The sequence below is a fragment of the Callorhinus ursinus genome, unplaced genomic scaffold (assembly GCF_003265705.2).
Source record: "Callorhinus ursinus isolate GAN/ISIS: 27379988/994484 unplaced genomic scaffold, GSC_fseal_2.0 scaffold52, whole genome shotgun sequence".
Lineage (NCBI taxonomy): Eukaryota > Metazoa > Chordata > Mammalia > Carnivora > Otariidae > Callorhinus > Callorhinus ursinus.
This window is the reverse complement of record NW_027397114.1, coordinates 8,853,297-8,875,933: the sequence shown is the minus strand read 5'-3', so window position 1 is coordinate 8,875,933 and position 22,637 is coordinate 8,853,297. Positions and strand designations below refer to the sequence as shown.

At 45.6% G+C, this 22,637-nt stretch overlaps 1 protein-coding gene and 1 pseudogene across 1 annotated transcript; one reads left to right on the top strand and one right to left on the bottom strand.

The window, feature by feature from the left end:
* Positions 1 to 1,736: 1,736 nt before the first annotated feature.
* Positions 1,737 to 1,833, top strand: LOC112814147 (U6 spliceosomal RNA; annotated as a pseudogene).
* Positions 1,834 to 3,194: 1,361 nt separating this feature from the next.
* On the bottom strand, positions 3,195 to 21,391 carry CASC3 (CASC3 exon junction complex subunit). Its single transcript, XM_025859222.2, has 14 exons — positions 21,092 to 21,391; positions 20,698 to 20,725; positions 20,323 to 20,360; positions 11,695 to 11,853; positions 11,453 to 11,604; positions 10,771 to 10,947; positions 9,900 to 10,585; positions 8,513 to 8,577; positions 7,687 to 7,801; positions 7,155 to 7,253; positions 6,687 to 6,901; positions 5,781 to 5,903; positions 5,362 to 5,422; positions 3,195 to 4,883 (listed from the first exon to the last, which is right to left on the bottom strand). Exons 1-13 carry the CDS (start codon positions 21,320 to 21,322, stop codon positions 5,399 to 5,401), a joined length of 2,112 nt encoding a protein of 703 aa, XP_025715007.1. The 5' UTR covers positions 21,323 to 21,391; the 3' UTR covers positions 3,195 to 4,883; positions 5,362 to 5,398.
* Between the last annotated feature and the right edge of the window lie 1,246 nt (positions 21,392 to 22,637).

Here is a 22,637-nt window from a genome sequence, read left to right as displayed (position 1 = left end):
GCCCATGCGGTTTGGGCTGAGGTTTCCCCTCTCCTCTTACGGGGGAAGGTGGCAGAACTGAGACCGCGCCCCCTCCTCCAGTCTCCGCCCAGTCCCCGCCCCTGCCCTTTCTGGACACGCCCCCTGGGCCGCGCGAGGCTTGAACTTGGGCGCTGGGGCTGGCCTGGGGAGGGGGGAATAGTAAGCGGCTGAATGGGATTGGCGTCAGGGCAGATGCAGAAATTAAGGGCAAAGGTGATGGGCTGATTTACCAATGGAGAGTGATTCCTGGTTTGGGGGCTCTTAAGTGTCATTTCAAAGAAGTAGAGCAGGTGTGTGGCCTGCACAACTTGGGCTTACCTGTACTCAGGTGAGGCCTACAAAGATTGCTGATTGGGTGTCCATTATTCTCAACCCCGACAGTATGGTCTGTTGCCATATTTGTGGCCTTTACTTTCCTTCCATAAGAAGAGCTGGAAAGGCCTGGGGTGGATTGGCATTGGCACTGGGGGCGGTGCCCATCTGCCCTTTCTGGTAGGGCACAATAGGTGGTAAGGGCCTGGCTTGTGAGAGGCAGGTACCGGCAGGCAGGTAGGATCCAGGCAGGGAGCAGCAGGTTGTGGCAGGTCTAGCTGGGGTGAGGAGAAGAGAGAGGAGGCCCGGGGGGTGGGGTGGAGATGAGGAGTATAAGGGCACCTGAGCCCAGCTGGCAGCAGGAGACAGCAGGGCCACGGAGATGAGTAACAAGCTCTAGAACTGCCATCCAACATCATTAAGCATGGAGAGCTCCTCCGGAGCTGACATGGCCATGAAGTAGGGAAAGTGGTGCCAATTTGCATTCTGTCCCTAAGGATACACTGCCCCAGAAGGAGGAGGTGGGTGTAGAGACACACTCAGTGTAAACACATCAAGGTTAAAGTAACAAGGTGGGGGAGTGCCACCAGGTCCCAGAGGGATTGAAGCTCCTTGGACAATGCCCCACCCCTGTTTACTGTGCAGGGACCAGGCAGGGACAAGAATGCTAAAGGCTGGGAGTAGTGGTTGAACTGAACAGGGTGTGTACTACACACGTCACTGTGTGTGCATATCTGGTCCTGTGTGCTAGAGCATGCGTTCACAGAAATAAAGCTTTGCACACCCATCTGTGGATTTGGAAAGGGAACAGTAAAAGGGAGAGAGTTTTGGCTAAGAAGCTGGAATAGAGATCCAAGTATCAGCTTGCTGGGCTCCCTTTATTGGACACCCCACTATTCCTGGGGTTAAGAGGAGAAACTGGCTGGAGTGGCTAGGAGCTCCCCAGGCATTTTGTGAACCAAATAAGAGGAGAGGGCTCCACTCCCAGCACATGCCACAGTTACCAGATTAAGCTGGTTGCCTTGGTAACCTCCTCTCTGGGCAGGATTTGGGATTGTCGGTACGGTTACGAAGGGGGAAGAACTGGGGAGTGTGGAGGGTGTGGGGGCTGGAAATAAAAGAGGCAGGGACACTTCTGGAAACTGAAAACCTGGGGAGTAAGACCCCAGCACCCCTGCAACTACTCAAGGATACTGGACAGAGACTAAGTTCAAGGACTTGAATCAGGAAGGAAAGCTAGCACTGAGTCATGGCCCTCCTAGAACAGTGGTTCTTGCCCCAAGTGCACACTGGAATCCAGGGGAACTTCTCAAAAATACTGATGCCTAGGCCATACTCTAAACCAATTAAATCTTTGGAGGCAAGGCCAAGGTTTCTGGTATTTTTTAAAAGATCCCCAAGTGGTGCTCACTTCAGCAGCACATATACTAAAATTGGAACTATATAGAGATTAGCTTGGTCCCTGCACAAGGATGACACGTAAAAGGTCCCCAAGTGATTCAAATAGCCAGGGTTGAGATCACTGCCCCAGAGGGACAACCCAACCCAAGTGGGCTGCCAATGCTGGCAGACAACTTCAGGATTTGAAGTTCTTACTGTTCTGGATCACCCACAAGGTAGTAGGCCTGTGCGTTGACCTCACAGAGGAGGAGGGGCGGCATGGAAGAATTATCAAGAGTGGTATCAGTAACAACTGTGAGATGGTGGCAAAACAACTTTGAGCCCAGCCCCTAGAAGGGGATGGGGCAAGGCTACCCAAGGCTGATCTGTCTGCCCTTTGTACTCCCTTTCTGCCCACCAAGAGGCGGACTGGTAGGGCAGACAACCTGGGAGCTTTGCTGAGCTTGAGTTTCTTCTCGCAGAGCTCGTTACCAGGGCAACAGAGAGCAATGGGATCTAACTGCAGGACCAGGGAAGCAAGAGGCAGGGGTGAGGGGGAAGCATCTTAACAGCCATTCCTCCTGCCAGTAACCTACCCCCAAGACTGGCTGGCGTTCTTTGCATGACCCCAGGAGATCAGGCTCATAGTTACCCATCACCCTGTGGGGGAGGAGGAATGCAAATGGACATGAAGAGGAATTAGGGATAGGGGTTAAAAGAGTCATGGTCTGCAAGCTCAAGCCGCAGCAAGGGATGTAGGGGGAGTCCCAACTATTTTAAGGTATACTAAGATGTCCATGCCCCCAGTATACAAGGATTTGTGGTACCCAAGAACAGATGCCACCAGCTCCACATTCAGTTCAATTGTTCCCCCACACCAGATCAACCTCTGTAGTAAACTTCCACCCCACTCAGGATCTGGAAGAAAACAAAGCTAGGAAATGACCTGTGCACATCAAGGGCCCAGTGGCCTTGGTAACTGGCAGCATAAGCCACAGCTGATGGTCTCAATTGCTCCTCTTAACCTTGACGAAGATTGAGAGAAGCCTTCCTCTTAGGCTGTGTTCTCGGTACTTTAGTGCCAGCGTGTCTTTACTTTTCAAGAAGAAAGCTAACCACCTGTGCCTCCCCCTCTTCGAGGACCTGGTACAGTTGTACTGACATGGGGCACATTACACTGGAAAACTCACTTGCCAAACACTAACAAAGGCGACAAGGATAGCTCCATTTCATTAGTTTTTCTGTCCCTGACACTTCCAATCCAAGGGACTGCATGGTATCCTGGGTCTATGTGGCAATGGCATTAGGATGAGATAACCAATGGGGAGTACACACACACACACCTGTGGGCTCCTCACCTCTCAGGGCTTCCATTTCACAAGTCTTGAGTTGGCCTGAGTTGTGACTGTGGCTCTGGGGAATGAGCAAGTCCTCTCCTATCCCACCCAATCAAGACTCATGCAAAACACTGGCAAAGGAGCCAAGTTTACAGCCTAAATTTTATTATCTCCAAGTCACAATGCTGATCACAAATGTGCACCCTTTAAAATAGTAACAAACAACAACAACAACACACATGGAGAAATTCTTGCAAAGAAACACAGTGGACCAACAGAGACAACTGTCACAGTGTCTTAAGGTCTGGGAATCTGGGCATGCTGCCCACAGGCTTGAGGAGACATCTTCAGGTTTAAGGCAAAGGGGACAGCCTACAAAGGCACAACCACCAGCCACCCCTGGAAGAATCTCTTAGTTATTTCCTCCTTGGAGTTTACAGCTTGAGTGCCTCTCCCCACTCCCCACCCTACACCTGTGACTCAAGAGTGGTTAGATCAGCTGCTAGAGAGAAGGTAGGAAACAGTGACATTACTTGGGGAGACACAGCCACCACCATCTCCCTCAGGTTCTGTAGGACAGGGACAGTGGCCAAGTTACTCCTGGCAGACACAAGTGCTGCAGCAATAGGAATCTCTTCTGCAGAGGCAGCAGGGGAGTGGTTCAGCGCTGTGGATAGGGAGGAAAAGAGGGAGGAGCCCTTGCCCCGAAAGTGACTGGTTTCCTTAGGCCAGAAGCCCAGATGTGGTTTCTTCAGTTTGCAGGGACAGGAGCAGAACTTGGGGAAAATCGGATAGTAACATCTAAAACACTTGTAGCAGGAAAGACATGGAGAAGAGCAACTGCAAAGTACAAGACAGACCGCTTGCTGGACAGTATCTGCCTCTAGAGAGATGCATTGGTCCACAGCAACTGGGAAGGGGGTGTGGTAGGGAGGATGGAAAGCAGATAAGCAGGGCCCTCTAATTCCACTTACCTCAAAGACTGAGCCCTGAGGACTATGTGAATACAGACCCCTAAGGTGCAAAGGCTTACTCCACTTTCCCTTTCTCACAAAAGCATCTGGTTTGCCACCTCTCCCCACTGTAAAAGACTTTGCCCTCAAGTAGAGGACTGATGCCTACCACAGTACAGGGACTGATGGAGGCTCAGATTCCTGAAAACCGAAGTCAAGAAGAAGGGCTCCTACCACACACTTTGAGTTTTTCTCCGCAATGAGACACTCTGTGGACAGCTCTGCTTCCACAGGGTTAGAGGAATTAAGAGAATCCAAGTATATAATAACAAAGGCCAGCCAAAAATGAAAGGCCACCTCTTTGCAGGCTTGGTGGGGGAAAGCTGGCTGGTAAAATTTCAATTATCTGGGATGCAGGGAAAATCCACAAGGGAAACCAGAGGAGCTAGAAAATCAGAAGAATGATTTCTCTCTCTGCCTAGAGAAAGAAAGAAACTAAAAGAATATTAATTTAAGAATAGCAAGCCAGGCTTTAAAAACGAACATCTTAGGAAACAAAACAAACAGGAAGGAGCTTCCCTGGGAGAAGACATTTGAATTTCCCAGGAAAAAGTGAAGAAGAGTAAAAGACAGGGGCTTCTAGATGCAGACCCAGAAGCCTGAGCTGACTGGATCTCTGCTCTTCTGAGCAAAGCCAACTCAAGTAAAGAGTGGAGATGGGAGGAGTCCACTTGTTTGTCCCTTTCTCCAACAGAGCCTGTCCTCAGTGGAAGGCAGGGGTCCTTCTCATTCAGCTGCTTGCCGGTAGGAGCCACCCTGTATCTTTGAAGCCTTCCTGGTAGTAAACAGCCAGTTGTATTTCTCTTCTTTCCTGGGTTCTCTGACAGTGGTGGGGAAAAGGGAAGAATCAGCAAAGCATTAGTGGACCTTCTGGGCATTTACAAGCTGTTTTCAAAAAGCCACATTTCTAAATAATGTGTTTTAAAATAAAGTCCCTAACAAAACAACAACAAAACCCCCATGGTCTTTGTCCATGACCTTTAAAATTGGCTCTGCTGCAAATACCTCAAATTTAGATTTCTCCTTTCCTTAAAAACAAAACAAAAACAAAACCGTCCTGCATTTTTTCCTTGCAGCTTCCCAAATGAAATTCTGCCAAGTTAACAATGGTTTCTGCTTCAACCCTGCTCAGTGCATTCCCAAAACAAAGCATCTGGCAAATTTTGAGACTCCTGTAAGCCTCTCCATAAGATACCTCATGATTACAGCTTAAAGCACTAATTAGGGGATTGTTAAGCAAGTAAGCATGGGCATTAGTTTTAAGAATTTATAAGAATCGTAGTACATTATATACTTACTTTTATATGTTTGATTTAAATTTCTTAGAAACTCCTATTAACTGGAACCCCTGCTTACAACCTGAAATAACAAAGTTAGAATTTGTTACCAGTCATTAAAACAACCAACCAACAGGGGCACCTGGGTGGCTCAGTTGGTTAAGAGACTGCCTTCGGCTCAGGTCATGATCCTGGAGTTCCAGGATCGAGTCCCGCATCGGGCTCCCTGCTCAGCAGGGAGTCTGCTTCTCCCTCTGACCCTCCTCCCTCTCATGCTCTCTGTCTCTCATTCTCTCCCTCTCAAATAAATAAATAAATAATCTTAAAAAAAAAAACAAAAACAAACAACCAACCAACCAACCATGGAGACACACCCAGAAAAGGAGAGAAATCTTCTAGGGGAAAGGAAAGCCCAGTGATGTTGGAAGCAGCTCTCATACCTCAGGTGGTGGGGGCTTGATGGTGACTGGCTGGGGAGTCCTCCGGGGTGGGGAGGGCTTTGGCTGCACCTGCTGCTGGGCGGGGTTATAGTAGGTCACTCCTCCATATACCTGTGATGGGGCCTGGGACCCCCATAAGGCAGAAGAAAAAGTTAGGGATACATTCACCTAAACTATGATGAACATTATTCGGGCACAAAAATAAAAGTAGTGAGGAATTTTATAAATCTCTAAGCTGCCCCCCTTTAAAATAAGTGATTATTCATTTCTGCCTTACTATATCCTGATTATGTTCTGGTTTCTACTTCTTCAAAGTACTACTTAGCTTTCTCTAATTCCTACCATCAACTGAAAAATGAAAGAGGCTGAGCTCAGTGGTGACACTTCACATACAAGATAGTTTCAACCTGTTGGGAGTTAAGCAGTACAGGGAGGGGTAAGGATAATACAGCTTCTTTATTCAACTGAACAAACGGCAGAGACTGCCACCTAAGACATACCAAAACACCTGAATGAAACATCATTAAAGAAACAGAAGAGGGCGCCTGAATGGCTCAGTCTGTTAAGCATGTGCTTTTGGCTCAGGTCATGATCCCGGGGGCCTGGGATCAAGTCCTGTGAGCCTGCTTCTCCCTCTGCCCCTCCCCCCTGCTTACACTTGCACGCTCTCTCTCTCCCTCAAATAAATAAAATCTTTAAAAAAGAAACAGAAGAGAATAAATAGATGATGGGCATTACATAAGCTGCATTTCCAGCTCCTGACCACCAAGAGGCATCCTGGTGCCACATGCAAAATCAGTGGCATTGAAATGTTCTCTCAAATTCCTTAAGCATTCTCCCCATACCACATCCTTGTCTGATTTAAAGGATGCGTACCTAGAAAAATCTGCTCATTAGCCATCTCACCTGCGTATTAGGATACAGATGAGGCGGCGGTGGGGGAGGCAGTGCCCCTGGAGCATAAGGGTAACTGGGATTACCAAAGTTCATGACGCCTGGAGCAGAAAAGTAAGTAGGGGCAAGCAACTGCTGAGGTGGTGGCTGGCCTGGAGACATGGACACTGGTGGGGGATAGAGGCCCGGATTGGGCAGAGGTGCCGGTGTCTGGTGGGGATGTAAACCTGGACAGGAAGAGGAAAACAAAAACTGAAATAGAGGATGGCACCATTTCCATGGGATGGCCTGGCTGCCCTGCTCAGCACAGACTCAAGATGGAAGTCCTCAGGATGGACCCAAGAGGAGTTTGTTGCCCAAGCTGCCAGAGTGGCTAGCCTTGTGAGCAAGCAGCACAGAGCTCAGGAGGATGGAGTCTGTGAAGCCCCCAACACATATCATCACGTACTGGAAGCATATAAGCAGAGGTGCAAGGCTTACCTGGGTGGGGAAGGTGCATTTCTGGCTGCACAATCATGCCCTGAGGAGGCAGTGGGGCAGGGCTGTCACCATGGGTATAGATTGGTCCCTGGAACTGCACTGTAAGATATCACATTGGGACTCTCATAAACCCTCACTCTTATTGTCCCCCAAACCCTTTAAAAGATGCTCTCGGGGCGCCTGGGTGGCTCAGTCGTTAAGCGTCTGCCTTCGGCTCAGGTCATGATCCCAGGGTCCTGGGATCGAGCCCCGCATCGGGCTCCCTGCTCAGCAGGAGGCCTGCTTCTCCCTCCCCCACTCCCCCGCCTGTCTTCCTGCTCTCGCTGTGTCTCTGTCAAATAAATAAATAAAATCTTAAAAAAAAAAAAAAAAAAAAGATGCTCTCAATTTTCCATGTGAAGAAAACAGCAACCAGACAATGTTTGATAACCACTGTGAGAAGTAGGAAGGGAAATCCAGGAGGCAAGAGGCTGGTCTCTTAGTTCACTTCACGCTGCCAAGAAAGGTGCCCCAATAATAAGAGAAAACTCACGTGGATCATAGTAATGTCCCTCCATGATACTGATGTGCACAGGAGGAGCAGGGGGCTCTGGCACAGGTCTTTGCCGCTGAGATGAATAGCGTTTGGCTCGCCCACCCTGGACACCCTGAAATAAAGAGGTCTGAGCAAAAAGACTGCCAGAGGGCTGACTCTCATATCAAGTCCCACCCTACTTTAGGTGCTGCAAAACACACACTTGGTACATGGCACGTGTTTAAACAGTATTTGCAAAATGGAGGGTGCCTGACTGGCTCAGTCATAAAAGCATGCAACTCTTCATCTTGGGGTTGTGAGTTTGAGCCCCACATGGGTGTAGAGATTACTTAAAAAAAAGTGAGAGAAAAAAAAAAGAGTAGGGGCGCCTGGACTCAGTCAGTTAAGCATCCAACTCTTGATTTTGGCTCAGGTCATGATCTCAAGGTCATGAGATTAGAGTCCCGTGTCCGGCTCCCCGCTGAGCTGAGCGTGGAGAACTGCTTAGGTTCTCTTTCTCCCTCCCCCTCTGAGCCACTGCCCTCCCTGCCCTGCACTCTTTCTCAAAGAAAGACAGAAAGACAGACAGAAAGAAAGAAAGAAAGAAAAGAAAAAAGAAAAGAAAAAAAAAGAAAGAAAAGAGTATTTGCAAAATGAATTAGAAAAACCAATGAGAAACATCAAGATCTGAACCTAGGCCTTGCTACCCTTTCTGGAGAGCGAAATTAAAAGAAATATGGGTAAATCAATGGAACACTGACTCCCAAGACCTTATCTTAGTTTAAGCAATGAACAGCTGTTGCATGCAGGCCCCTCCCCCACTACTCCCTTTCCCTTTCTGTACCATTTCTTCCATCCGGTTAAACTGAGGTGGAGGTCCTGCTCCCATGTGTATGTGGTTGGGCATACCTGTGATACAGCAAAAAAAGTCACGGCTACATAGCAGATAGATATGAGTGGGACTAAAGAGAACATCAAGAAAATGACAAGTTTAAGAATCCAACACAGGAAATTGCCGCCTTCTTTTAAACTGACAAAATTCCTTTTAAACTATCTCTGTTTCCTGTCAATACCAGCATTTGGAAATTTGCCCCCATTTTCTGCAACCTTAACACAATAGTCTTTGAATATGAAGAAAAAAAAAAGACTTCAATGAGAAAATGCAATTTTCCCACCAAATACTTCCTGTACAGAATCCATGGGAGGTTATAATCAGCATTATAAAACATACTGAAAAATCTCAGCCCTAAAGTTTCTGGACAACTGGACATTCTGTGAATCTGCCTGATTATTCCTGGCCACAGAGTTCTAGGCTGAAGTTTGGGAAGATACTCCCCTCTGGCTGAAAATGTCTCAGGACAAAAAAAAAAAAAAAAAAAAAAGGATATTTTAGAGACTGTCTTCAATGGTAATAAGATACCAGTAGAAGGGTATACTCCTCCATCCAAAGATCATCTCCAAGTCCAGTTTAGGCTACACTGGTTTTTGGTATTCAAAAATCATGCACACCAAAGAAGGATGCTGAAACTCCCAGTCCAAATGAGGATTTCCAATCTTTAAGTTCAAAACAGATTTCGGAAACTAAGGAAAAGATCCTTTGATTTACCTGACTGGAGGGAGACAAAGACGGATGGGCAAGAGCGGTGGTAGACAGGTCCTAGTTTCTAGAACTATGCTGTCCAACATGATATCCAGTAGCCACAAGTGGTTATTTAAATTTCAATTAATTAAAATTAAAAGTTTAGTCCCTCAGTCACTCTGGCCACATTACAAGTATTCAAAAGCTTATACTATAGAAAGTTCTATTGGGCAGCCTACCTCCACATTAAGGAAATTAGGCTTTCCTTTCAAATAGACTAGACAATTCTCATCCAAATTCAAGTGAGTAAGTTTCTGCCTTCAAACATTTAACCATTAGCTCATATAATAAGAACACTGCCCACCTGCTTTCAACTTTTCCTACAGAGAATGGGTAAAAGATTATGCATGCAGGAGCTCCATACTGATGACTAGTCAGGTAATAGTAGGCAAAGTAGTAGGGGTAGTCTTGGGTAACAGATAAAACTTCTCTGAGGTCTCCGGATGAATATACCTATGAATCCATCCACTTCTTTCAGTTAATGAAAACAAAGATATTTGTCACATCCCATATCCCTGAGACCTAAATCCCATGCCCACAAACCCAATGATGCACAGGGAAAAAAGCTAGTCACTAACCCTAAGGTACCTACCCCGAAGCTCACGTGGTTGCAGGAACGAAGGCTGCCCTGGACTCCAATTCTGTTCTGCTATATTTAGTTGTGCCACATCTTGCTCAAGTCCACTTGTAGTAGAATCCACTGGAGCCTCCCAGTTTCCAGTCTTAGCAGGTGGAGGAGGGGTCGTTTCTGGGACTTGAGGTGCTGGGTTCAGCCCTTCAGGTGGAGGGGGCACCTCCTCTGCAACCTTGACTGCATCTCCAGCTTTGATTCTGGTTCTTCTTGCCCGGGAGTAGGATTTCTTCTCAACAGGCCTGTCAGGGGCCGGTGGTGCAGTGTCGGGAGCAGCAGCTGGTATCTCTGAGGCCGCCTCCTCCTTCTCGGGACTGCCGAGCACTTGAGCATCAGCTTCTGGAGATGGGTCCCTCACAGGAGTCTGCTCTAGGCGCCGTGATCGGTAACTGCTTTCATGTTTAACAGTCTCACCACAACGGCCACCGTGCTGCCCACCAGCCTCCACAGGCCTAAAACCAGCACGACCTTCCTTGAAGCCCCCAGATCGAGAATAATTCCTGGGAGCAGACATTCGGCCAGTCCCTGCAGCATTCCTGTTGATAAATGTCCGTGGTGGTAGGGTGCCCCCAGGACCCTGGTGGCGATGGGACTTGTTTGGCCGCTCAATAATCCAGTTTGGATCTCTTTGTGGAGGACTCCCAAACCTGAATAAATGGAATGGCAAAAGTCTTAAGAAAAGAAATAACAAAGGAGACCACTAGAGATATAAACTGAGGGTCAGGGAGACTTCCCATATACCTCATCCACTGAATTACAGGCTGGAATGGCATTTTTAAAAAGCAGAGTTCTTTCTACAAATATAACAGTGTAAACTCCAAAATTTTCTCACCTGGGTTTCCGGATTCTTCGGGGTTTGATGTCATCAGGATTGTGAGCTGAGCGGATGTCATAGCCATAAAGAGCAATGAGCTCCTGTCGGGACTTTGGAGCTTGTTCATCTTCCCGGAACTTGTCATGCTCCCAGCGACCCTCATCCTTCCATAGCTTTCGCTGACGCCCCTTGGGTCTGGATAAAACCAGGGAAAAGTGTCTTAGATTGGCAGACTCTGCCAAGTAAAGATGTTCACGAAAAAAAAAAGAGGGATGGGCAGAGAAACAGTAGGAACTTCACTGGTCTCCCCATCTTCCCAGACAGATCATACAAAACCAAGAGTGAATCACAGCATCTCAGGGCCTGCTGGGCTCAAACAGAACGGGCACAGAAATGAGGAAAAGACTTTACTTCAAACTACCCGGCACCCTGGAAACATCTCTCGCCTGTAAGGCAGTTTACACAAGTACTTCATGTCCCAGAGGCTTGAGCCTCAGACTAAGGAAGGCAATGGAAGTATGCGTCCGAATCCCAGCTCCTCCACCAAGAGTTACCAAATATTCTAAGCCTCACTTTCCTCATTTGTACAAAAGGGATAATCATAATAACCTTAAAGTACTGTGAGCAGTAAATCAGCAAAGCACCTAGCCTCTAGTAAGCACTAAATACGTTCTAAATAGCAGCAACAAGAGGCTGTTACCTGACTTCCTCCTCCTGTGTCTGCCCTCGTAGATCATGCTCAAAGAAGAGCCCTTTCCGGGGTATGTAGGCTGGGTTCTTCCGATCTTCATCATCATCCAAATGCTTAGGGCCCTTTTTCCCCACTTTGTTCTCCACAGGTTCTGTGCTCTCCTAGAGGACAGATAAAAGGCTCCTTATTCTCTCCAAGGTTAAGAGCCCTTAATCTGACCCCCAAAATGGAGGCCTTTGGTGGACACTGACCTGTCCATCTCCACTCTGCCTCTCTCCAGTCACAGTGCCTTTGGTGTCAGGCTTTTCTTCTCCCTTCTCTTCTTTTGCTGAAGAATTAGCAGCATCATTGGCTTCTGATTTCAGCTCTACTTTGGAGTTTTCCTCTTCACTGTATTCCCCTTCCTCACCCTGAAAAAAGTTACTCTATCAGTTGGAAATGGTGCATTTTTTCCCATTCTTTAGGTAAACATTTTCTAATTAACTTTTACTATAATGTAAGAATTAAAAGCAAACATATCAATACTCTTATTAAAATCTCTAGAGGATGGGGCACTTGAAAAAACCCATAATAAAACAAATATACATACATACATTTATATGGATCCATGTAAGTTTTCCAGGAAGACATGCAAGGAAATGTTAACGGTGGTAGCCTCTAGGGAAGGAGCCCAGGAGATATGAAAGGGAGGCTTGAAACTGCCTAGCATACAGAAGACGACTAATCTTTGTTGATAATTTCTCTCCATCTTCATGGATTGTTTCCTAAACATGCAGGGCCTAAAAACTACACTCTAACTCAAGTTATGAATTCTCTCATCTCAAAATGGCTTAGAGCAGATTTTTAACTTTTTAGATTAATTATGTGGACCTCTTTTAGGCTCTAAAATTTTCATGGATCTCCATTAGACAACAGCTCAGTATAATATCCACTGACTGAAAAAATGTATGACCGGGCGCCTGGGTGGCTCAGTTGGTTAAGCGACTGCCTTCGGCTCAGGTCATGATCCTGGAGTCCCGGGATCGAGTCCCACATCGGGCTCCCTGCTCAGCAGGGAGTCTGCTTCTCCCTCTGACCCTCTTCCCTCTCGTGCTCTCTCATTCTCTCTCTCTCAAATAAATAAAATCTTAAAAAAAAATGTATGACCAACAACTACTATATGTTCAATAATACTTCAAAATGAATTTACATTGTATTAATTTTTATTTTCAAAAACAGTACTGCATAAAGATGGGAGATATAGATTTAGTTCATAAATAATAAGAGCTGAACTAGCGAACTTGCAAACTCTTTGTAATAACACTTTTTTTTTTTTTAAGATTTTATTTATTTATTTGACAGAGAGAGAGACACAGAGAGAGAGGGAACATAAGCAGGGGGAGTGGGAGAGGGAGAAGCAGGCTGAGCAGAGAGCCCGATGTGGGGCTCCGATCCCAGGACCCTGGGATCATGACCTGAGCCGAAGGCAGACGCTTAATGACTGAGCCACCCAGGCACCCCAACACTATGATTTCTCAACCCTCAAACTGGGAAGTAGTGGCTTACATCTTTTATATCTATGATACAAATACTCAATTTTCTGTAGCATGAGATCCCCTTAGCCAACAACTCTTTCCAGAATTATATAATTTAGAAATGAAAACCAAGGGGCGCCTGGGTGGCTCAGTCGTTGGGCGTCTGCCTTCGGCTCGGGTCATGATCCCAGGGCCCTGGGATCGAGCCCCACATCGGGCTCCCTGCTTCACAGGAAGCCTGCTTCTCCCTCTCCCACTCCCCCTGCTTGTGTTCCTGCTCTCGCTGTGTCTCTGTCAAATAAATAAAATCTTCAAAAAAAAAAAAAAAAAAGAAATGAAAACCAAGCCCACGTGCTCTCTTGCCTCTCTACTATGTCTTCCCTCTCGGCCGCATCAAGATTAGATAATCCTGCTTGTGACAAACTGCTGGGTCTATTCTTACAGAGGACCGTCCTTAGGCTATCTTCTGAGTAGGGGCTACCAGAAAGGGTCAGGTAACAGAAGTGTGGCTAGTTCTAGGCAGGGAAAAGGAGTAACTAAAGCCCATGCTGGGCTGGCTTTAGAATATTCTCTCACAATTCTCTCAGGATTTGGACCTCAGGGGGCAGAGCTATAGGCTAGGGGAGGGTAGTAGGTTCAGACACCTGAAGACAAAGAAATGGGTTCAAAGAAAGTTGGGTTAGTTCCCATTGTCGGGTTAACAGGTCAGGGTGCCGATACCCCTCTGCCACCTGGTAGATATTGTGCACACTGGTCTTATTCTCCTAACTGAGTCTGACACTTGACCTCTCATAACTCCAGCCCCAGGCTAACGTCAGGAATGTGATCAGAGTCCCACTGTGAGATTCCTGATGCAACAAGAAGCTCCTGAGCTCTAAGTTTCTGTCCTTTCTTCAAACAGAGTGAGGTCTACCCAACCCGCCCAGACAAGCCAATTAACTCCTCTTCCCTGCTCAGCATCCAGGTGTTTCAGCCTCTGTGTTCTGGGTGAGGAGTCCCGGAGAGGCAATACTGTTGTGAAACTTTCAATTTGAGGGAGACCACACCCACACTGTAAGGATTAAACCTTTACCCATAGCCTTTTTTTTTTTTTAAGATTTTATTTATTTATTTAAAAGAGAGGAGAGCGAGCAAGAGAGAGAACACAAGCAGGGATGAGGGGCAGAGGGAGGGGGAGAAGTAGGCTTCCCACTGAGCAGGGAGCCTGATGCAGGGCTCCATCCCAGGACCCTGGGATCATGACCTGAGCTGAAGGCAGATGCTTAACGACTGAGCCACCCAGGCGCCCCTCAAATGAATAAATTCTTAAAAAATTTTTTTAACTCAAAATGGATCAAAAACCTAAATTCAAGAGTTAAAACTATAGGACTCTCTCTTTTTTAAAGACTTTATTTATTTACCTGACAGAGAGCACAAGCAGGGGGAGCAGCAGGCGGAGGGAGAGGGAGAAGCAGGCTCCCCGACATGGGGCTCGATCCCAGGACCCTGCCGCTTAACCGCTTAACCAACTGAGCCACCCAGGCACCCGAAAACTATAGAACTCTTGTAAGAAAACACAGGAGTTAATCTTCAAGACTCTGGTTTTGGCACACACTCAGCAAAGCCTTCTTAGATAGGATATCAAAAGCAGGAGCAAAAAGAAAAACCAGATATACTGGACTTTATCAAAATTGAAACCTGACACCATCAAGAAAGTAAAAAGAAAACCCACAGAATGGGAAAAAAAAGATCTGCAAATCATATCCGATAAGGAACTTGTATCTTCAATATTTTATAAAGAATTCTTACAACTCAATAAAAAGACAACCCAATTAAAAAATGGACAAAGTATCTGACTAGGCATTTTTTCCAAGGAAGATACACAAATGGCCAAAAAGCACAAGGAAAAATGCTCAACATCATTAGCCCTCAGGGAAATGCAAATTCAAAATGAGGCACCATTTCACACCTACTAGGATGGTTAGAATCAAAAAGTCAAGGCAAGACAATTACATGCTGGCAAGTACATAAAGAAATTCCATATATTGCTGTTGGGAATGTAAAATGGTGCAGCTGCTTTGGAAAACAGTTGGGCAGTTCCTCAGAGGATTAAACATAGTTACCATGGGGCACCTGGGTAGCGCAGTGGATTAGGCATCCCACTTCAGCTCAGGTAGTGATCCTGGGATCAGGTCCCACTTCAGGCTCCCCGCTTGGTGGGAAGTCTGCTTGTCCTTCTCCCTCTGCCCCTCCCCTGCTCATCCTTTCTCGCTCACTCTCCCAAATAAATAAATAAAAAGTAATCTTTGGGGGAAAAAAAGATTAAAAAGAAAAAAACACAGTTACCATATGACTTAGCAACTCCATTCCTAGGTACACAGCCAAGAGAAATGAAAACATACATCCACACAAAAAGTTGTACACTAATGTTTATAGCAACATTATTCATAATACAAAAAACAGAAACCCAAATATCCATCAGTGAATGAACAGATAAACAAAATGTGGTATACCCATATAATGGAATGTTACTCAGCCATAAAAAGGAATCAAGTACTGATACATGGTACAACAGGGATGAAAACTGTGGAAACGTAATGCTAAGTGAAAGAAGCCAGTCACAAAAGTCCATATATGATTCCATTCATATGAAAGGCCAGGATAGGAAAATTCTTAGACACAAAAAGTAGATGTGTGATTGCTTAGGGACCAGGGTATAAGAATGGAGGAACTGGGGGGCAGGGTGGGTAACAGCTAAAGGGTACAAGGTTTCTTTTCAAGGTGATGAAAATGTTCTGAAACTAATCGTGGTAATAGTTGCATATATCTGTGTATACACAAAAACCACAGAATTGTACATTTTAAATAAATTGTATGGTTTGTAAATCATGTCTCAAAAAAGCTGTTTTGTTTTTTTTTTTAAGATTTTTATTTATTTGACAAAGAGAGACACAGCGAGAGAGAGAGAGCACAAACAGGGGGAGTGAGAGAGGGAGAAGCAGGCTCCCGGCTGAGCAGGGAGCCCAAATGCAGGGCTCAATCCCAGGACCCTGGGATCATGACCTGAGCCGAAGGCAGACGCTTAATGACTGAGCCACCCAGGTGCCCCCTCAATAAAGCTGTTTTCTAAAAAACCTACCTAGGGGCACCTGGCTGCCTCAGCCCATAGAGCATGCGACTCTTGACTGATCTTGGGGTCACTGAGTCTGAGGCCCACATTGGGAGAGTAGAATTTATTTTTTTATTATTTTTCAAAGATTTCATTTATTTATTTGACAAAGAGAGAGCAAGAGAGCACAAGCAGGGGGAGGAGCAGAGGGAGAGGGAGAAGCAGGCTCCCTACTGAGCAGGGACCGACTCAGGAGCCCAGAGATCATGACCTGAGCCACAGGCAGACGTTTAACCAACTGAACCACCAGGTGTCCCTAGAGTTTACTTTAAAGTATTTTTTTTTTTAAAGGTTTTATTTATTTATTCATGAGAGACAGAGATAGAGGCAGAGGGAAAAGCAGCCTCCCAAGAAGCAGGGGGCCTGATGCAGAACTCAATCCCAGGACCCTGGGATCATGACCTGAGCCACCCAGGCGCGCCCCTAGAGTTTACTTTATTTTTTTTTTTTTAAGATTTATTTATTCGTTTGAGAGAGAGAATGAGATCGAGAGAGAGAGAGAGAGAGAGAGAGAGAGAGAGAGAGAGAGAGAGAGAGCATGAGAGGGGGGAGGGTCAGAGGGAGAAGCAGACTCGCCGCTGAGCAGGGAGCCCGATGCGGGACTCGATCCCGGGACTCCAGGATCATGACCTGAGCCGAAGGCAGTCGCTCAACCAACTGAGCCACTCAGGCGCCCTAGAGTTTACTTGAAACAGACAAAAAAAAACCCAAAAAAAACCCTGCCTTTTACTCCTATTCTTACTTATTCACTTACCCTCTCCTCCTCTCATCTCCAACTTAAGATATCCACTCCTTTGACCCTTCACCTTCTCCCTATCAGTCTTTTTCCACACTTTCCTCTCTTTAGTCTCCATGGCCCATTATTTCGATCACTACTAGATTCCAATCACCAAGTCCCTTGCCACTCCCCTGTGCCCAGGACTAGATAACTCAAATGTCTGCTTTTTCTAGGTGTACAACCAGACTATTAATCATCAATGAAGGGGTTTAAAAAAAAAAAAATCACACAACTTCACGCATTGGTGCCACCTCCAACCTCAACTACTTAAACCTCCTTTAGTCTGACAATTCCTTCCCTGATCCTCCCTCCACTAACCTCCCTACTCAGTGTCTTTCCTCCTATTTCATAAGGAAAACAAAATGAAGAAGAGAACAGCAGTTTCCTCCCCTGGACCTAAAAAAATATATACTGGGAATATCTAGACAAAAACAGCAAGTGACCAAAAGGGAAAGAAACTAAGTGATTATCAGTTTTGTTCAAGGTAAAATCTTTGGTTCATGTTGTCTTTCCATGGATCTGGAAATACCAATTATTTGCAGGAAATACAAAGGACAGAGGGAGCAGGTTGAGTTGTACCATGAGTGAGCGAGCAATCATCAAAATCTTTTCAAAAGATAAACTGTATGGAAAAGAAAGGGATAAAACACTAACCTGCAGACTAAGAGACAGATCAAATTTTAACAGGCAAGACTGAACTGTAGTGTATAGGTATATAGTTAGTAACCAAGAAAAATGCAAGCAAGTAATGCATTACTATGAAAGTCAGGACATCAGGCCTTTTTCTCTAATCTGGACTACTGCTGTCCCATACAGCAACCACTAGCCAAACATGGCTACTGAGTACTTAAAATGTGGCTTTGCAATTGAAAGAACTCAAGTTTTAAGTTTAACTAAATAGCCACATCTAGCTGATGACCACTGTATTGGACAGAGCAGAACCAGACCTTCTTCTTAATTTTCAGACAATATATACTATATATCGCCATTTCAAAGTCCCACAGGTCCCTCAATTTCAAAACAACCAAAACTTAACCCACCAGTGTCCTTCCTGAAATCTCCTGTGTCCCGTTCTTGGTGAATAACATCATTCATCAACTTGGGCATCCTTCTGACTCCTTAATTCACATTCCAGATTCAATCAATCAAGAAGTTCTGGTAGTACCACCTAAACATCTCTCAAATCAGAGTCCCACTGCCGGGTCTCTTCTTTAGGACACCATCATGTTCCTTGGCTTATCCTAACAACCTCTTAACAGCTCTCCCTGTCCCAAGTCTTGCTTCATCTTCCATACTTAAGCCTTCAGTAGCCTTCTTTCGTTATTAGGATAACATCCAAATTCATTTATATACAGAAGCATCTTAGTATAAATTCACAATCACCAAACCTCACTGAACACTCCATACTGCCTGACAATCTTTCCAGGGTTTCCATTCTCTAGTGACGACTGCAAACATTCCTCACCCCCAACTTACCTCCCTTTTGCTTTTTGTAGATAACTTCATCACTGACTTCAGAGAAAATAAGGCATCTCATTAATCACCACATTCTGTGAATTCCATAACCTAAATAACTTTCAATTTTGTCCACTTCTACTTTCACTGCTACTACTCCACTCCAGGCCACACTTACTGCTTGCCTCGGCTTCCATAATAGCTTTAACTAGCTTTCCTGCCTCCAGTCTTGCTCCCCTCAGATCAACTATCATTGCAGACAAAGTAACTGTTATAAAATAATAATTCTCAAATTTTACTGTGCATAAACATCAATCTGGGATCTTGTTAACATATAAATGTCTGAGTCTTCCCTCCCTCTGCAAGATCTTATTTCAACAGAACTGGCCAAATGGATTTTCTGATGCAGGTGTTCTTTGGATCTGACAAATCTTTAAAATTTAAGTCTAATCCATATCATACACTTGTTTAAAACCCTGTTACGCTTTCTCACTTCCTTAGAATAAAATCCAAATACATTTTAATAGGGTTCACAAGGTATTTTAAAATTTGGACTCAGACTCATCACTTAGCAACAGTCACACTAAACTTTTCATATCCTCCAACCTGTCATACAGTCCATCCCTTCAAGACCTTCTTCCCAGACAGTGTTTCCTCTGCTTAGAATACTCTGCCTGGCTCACTCCCACTCACCCTTGAAGTCTCTATTTTAACATCTCATCCTCTAAGCATTTCCAAACAGTTAGTTGGCTGCCCCTGCCATGTGCTCCCGAAACACCCTATGCTTCTGATAGTGTGACACTTACCAAACATTACCGTAATTACTTGTCTGTTTTCCCCCAAAATGTAAATTCCAGGAGGGCAGAACCATGTCTGTCTTTTATTCCAGTGCCTAGTACAACTCCTGGCACACAGCAGGTACATAATGAAGACAAGGAACAAGTAAAGCCCTTCATGATCTGGCCCCTGTTCACTGATTTGCCTTTATTTCTGATACCCATCCTGTCCCAACAATGTTCCAGCCACACCAAACTACTTTCAAGTTTCCAAATAATCAGTCTTCTCTCCTGTGTCTGGACTTTCGCAGCAGTTGTTCCCTCTGCCTAAAACATGGCCTAACTCCAACTTATTCTTTCCTGATTGCCTAGGATGGATTCAGTACTCAGCCATTAATACCCTACTTAACCCTATCCCTAGCAGTTGTCACCATGTCCTATGACTGTCTGCATGTTTATCTGACTTCCTAAATCATTCCTAAAAACAGAAATTTTAGTAGTGTTCGCTGTTACATCTCTAGGACTTAATAGAAATCTAATTATGTAGCAACAGTTCTATAAAATTTATAGAATGAACCTTTGATCCATAATCCAATTCCTCCTGTCCATAACCCCATGACCCAAATTCCAGAACTCAGGACTTAATATTCAACAACCCCAGGAAACAAACAGCCATTCACACAGCATCTCTAGTAGTTCATCCAATCAAAACAAGTAAGGTCACAAAAGCCTGGCTTATGCAAATTTTCTCCTGAATTTAAGAGGGAGAAAACTCCCTATAAACTGAGGGATGTTTCTGATATAAACACTCAAAATCCTGCCCTTTTAAGGTTTTCAAATACACTTGAAAAAAATATCCAACTAGCTGGTTTCATTCCCCAGGCAGCATGAAAAGAACTGTCATCCTGTGAAGGGCTTCAGGATGTTCTCATTCTCCTATTTAGAACCTTATTTTCTTCGGACAGGGTGAAAAGCCAACTACTAACCGCGTTAACATATGAAACCTGAAAAGGCATGCACCAAACTTCCCTCACTCTAAGTAAACAAGACCTTTTGTAACAGTTTCTGAAAAGCATAAATGAAGAATGCACAAGAGAAATAACAAGGAGGTCATAGTACTTTTGAACCACAGGTGTGTCCATGTTTTTAAAATACATTTAAAAATTTCCAACCTATAGCCATAGAAAAAAAGAACCTATCACACTCACTTCAGAGTCTTCTGCACTTTCATAATCCGACAGAACAGCTGAAAGAAAACAGAAATATGTAAAGAAAAAAATCAACATAAATTATTATAAATATATTTCCTGATTGCTTTTTAAGTCAAACTAAGACTCTCATTCAATTCTGACATCAACCTATCAGAGAGGTAAAATTATAGTCCGCACTTACAAATGAGAAACAGGATCAAAGAGTGATCTGCCCAAGATCATACTGCTAAAACGTAAGCTTGTAGGCACTCTGCTACAAAGAGCCACTTTGTGGCACCCTCTCCCAAATCCTGAACAGTCTGAGAGAATGTCAATTGGTGGAAATAGGTGATCTGAGTTTACAGTCAAAAAACTTGTCATGATGCTACTCACCATCGCCCTCGATGCCATCTTCACTCTCCTGAAGGAAAGAGGACATGGGTTAGTTCCGTGATTTCCAAAGGGCGGGGAGTTAAAGACTCAACACGAAATGGGTGAACAGGAAGATGAGGAAAGGTACATCTTTAACAAGTAGCGACCAAGGGAGGTCCGGTCTCTTCACTTCCAGCCCCAATTTCTGAATAAACATCCGCTTTTCACGTGCAGCGCCTCTGCCCTTCTCCCAGAAACCCCTAACACCTCCTCCTCCCTTGGCGCTCCGGATGCACACTGCACCGTGATAGCTCTCTTCTCTAACACGCTATGCCCCAGCAGCTACCATCAACTCCCAGCCTCCCCTCACCACCTACACCCCGCCCCCGGGCCCGCCCCACCCGCGCGCACTCACACATTCCGACTCCTCAGCGCTCTTAGCCCCCCCGCTCTCCACCCGCCGCAGATGAAGGGCCCCAGCTCGGCCTCCGCGCTGGGAAGGCAGAGAGCCACTGCCACCGCCTCCAGCGCTACCGCTGCAGCTCCCGCCGCCCCGCGCCGGGGAGCCGCCGCTGTCTGAGCCCGAAGCACCAGACTCTTCGTCCTCCGTGTCCTGCGAAGCGCGCTGCCGCCGCCGATCCGCCATCTTACGGAGAACGGCCGCCGACGGCCAGCTCCTTACGTACCGCGCCCGTCGCAGGGGCTGCCGGGAGTCTCGAGAGCTAGTCCCAGCATGCTTCACGTGCGACACTGGCCGCCGCGCTTTTCAGGGGGAGGGGTTAGGGGTGGGGCGGCCGCCCTGCGGCACGTTTGCCGGCGAGCGGGATTACGTAATCGGTGACGTGCGGGGGGCGTGCCGCGACCCCTGTCTTCCCTGGGGTGGGCCCCCGGCGAGGGGAGCTGAGCTCAGGCTGCCGCCTCCGGTTCCTCGCCCAGCCATCTTGGGCCTTCCGAGTGGAAGGCGCCCACCTGTCACAGCTTCACTGCGGCATTGGGGCTGTTTCATAGTTTTCTATTTCCGTTTCTACCTACGTTTGAAGCCGATCATTTTACTGCGTTCGTTTGCTTGGTAAAATCACGAGTCAAGGTGAACCTCTAAAGCTGTTGTGCTGCATCAGATTTGCCACAGCAGCCCATTTGAAACTAAAGATGAAGGAGCAATCAGTTGTCTGCAGTGAAGCTCGAGGACTTAAGTGTTGCAGCACTACCATGTTTTCTGTTTTCTCATGTCCTCTTCTTGTATCTTCCCACTCCAGCTATCACTTCTCCCAAAGCGCAGGGTGGTATGAAGCTATAGACTTAACCAAGATTTTGGAACCGATTTTTAAAAAGATGATCATAGGAACTAGCGGTTCAATAGCCTGACATGATTTCCTTCTTAAGGGTTACCAGACAGGTAGATTAGGGGAATGCTTTGATTTTGGCAAGACTTTGTCAAAAGCCTTGTCAGCTATTAAAAAAAAAAAAAGTATATTCTCTTTGGACCATAATATGTACACTCAAAATGCATAAGCTTTTAGTGTACCTACAGGAGTGCACATTAATAATATATATCAAACAGAGAAAGGTCACTATTGCATGGCACAGGACAGGATTGCACAGGATTCTGTCCTGTGTAGTATTTTTACAAGTTATATGGCTAAAGATCTGATGTTGACCAAATTTATAGACAACACGAAACTAGAAGGCATTCTGAATGCCTTCATAGATAGATTCAGGATCCGAAAAGATCTCACCTGGTTAAACAAGTGGCCAAATTTGACAACTTTGGTAAATCCATTTCCAAAATCCAGATGCCTGAGTTCAAAATGGAGGATGTATGATTTAATAAGTGTTAGAAAGATCTGGAGGATCTTTTCTATCAGAAGGTAAATTGATGCAAATGAAGCTGCCAACTTAAGTGTCTAAATAAGGAAAGTGATAATCTGCCACTCTACCTTTCAGCTGTTTGGTCTGGGTTC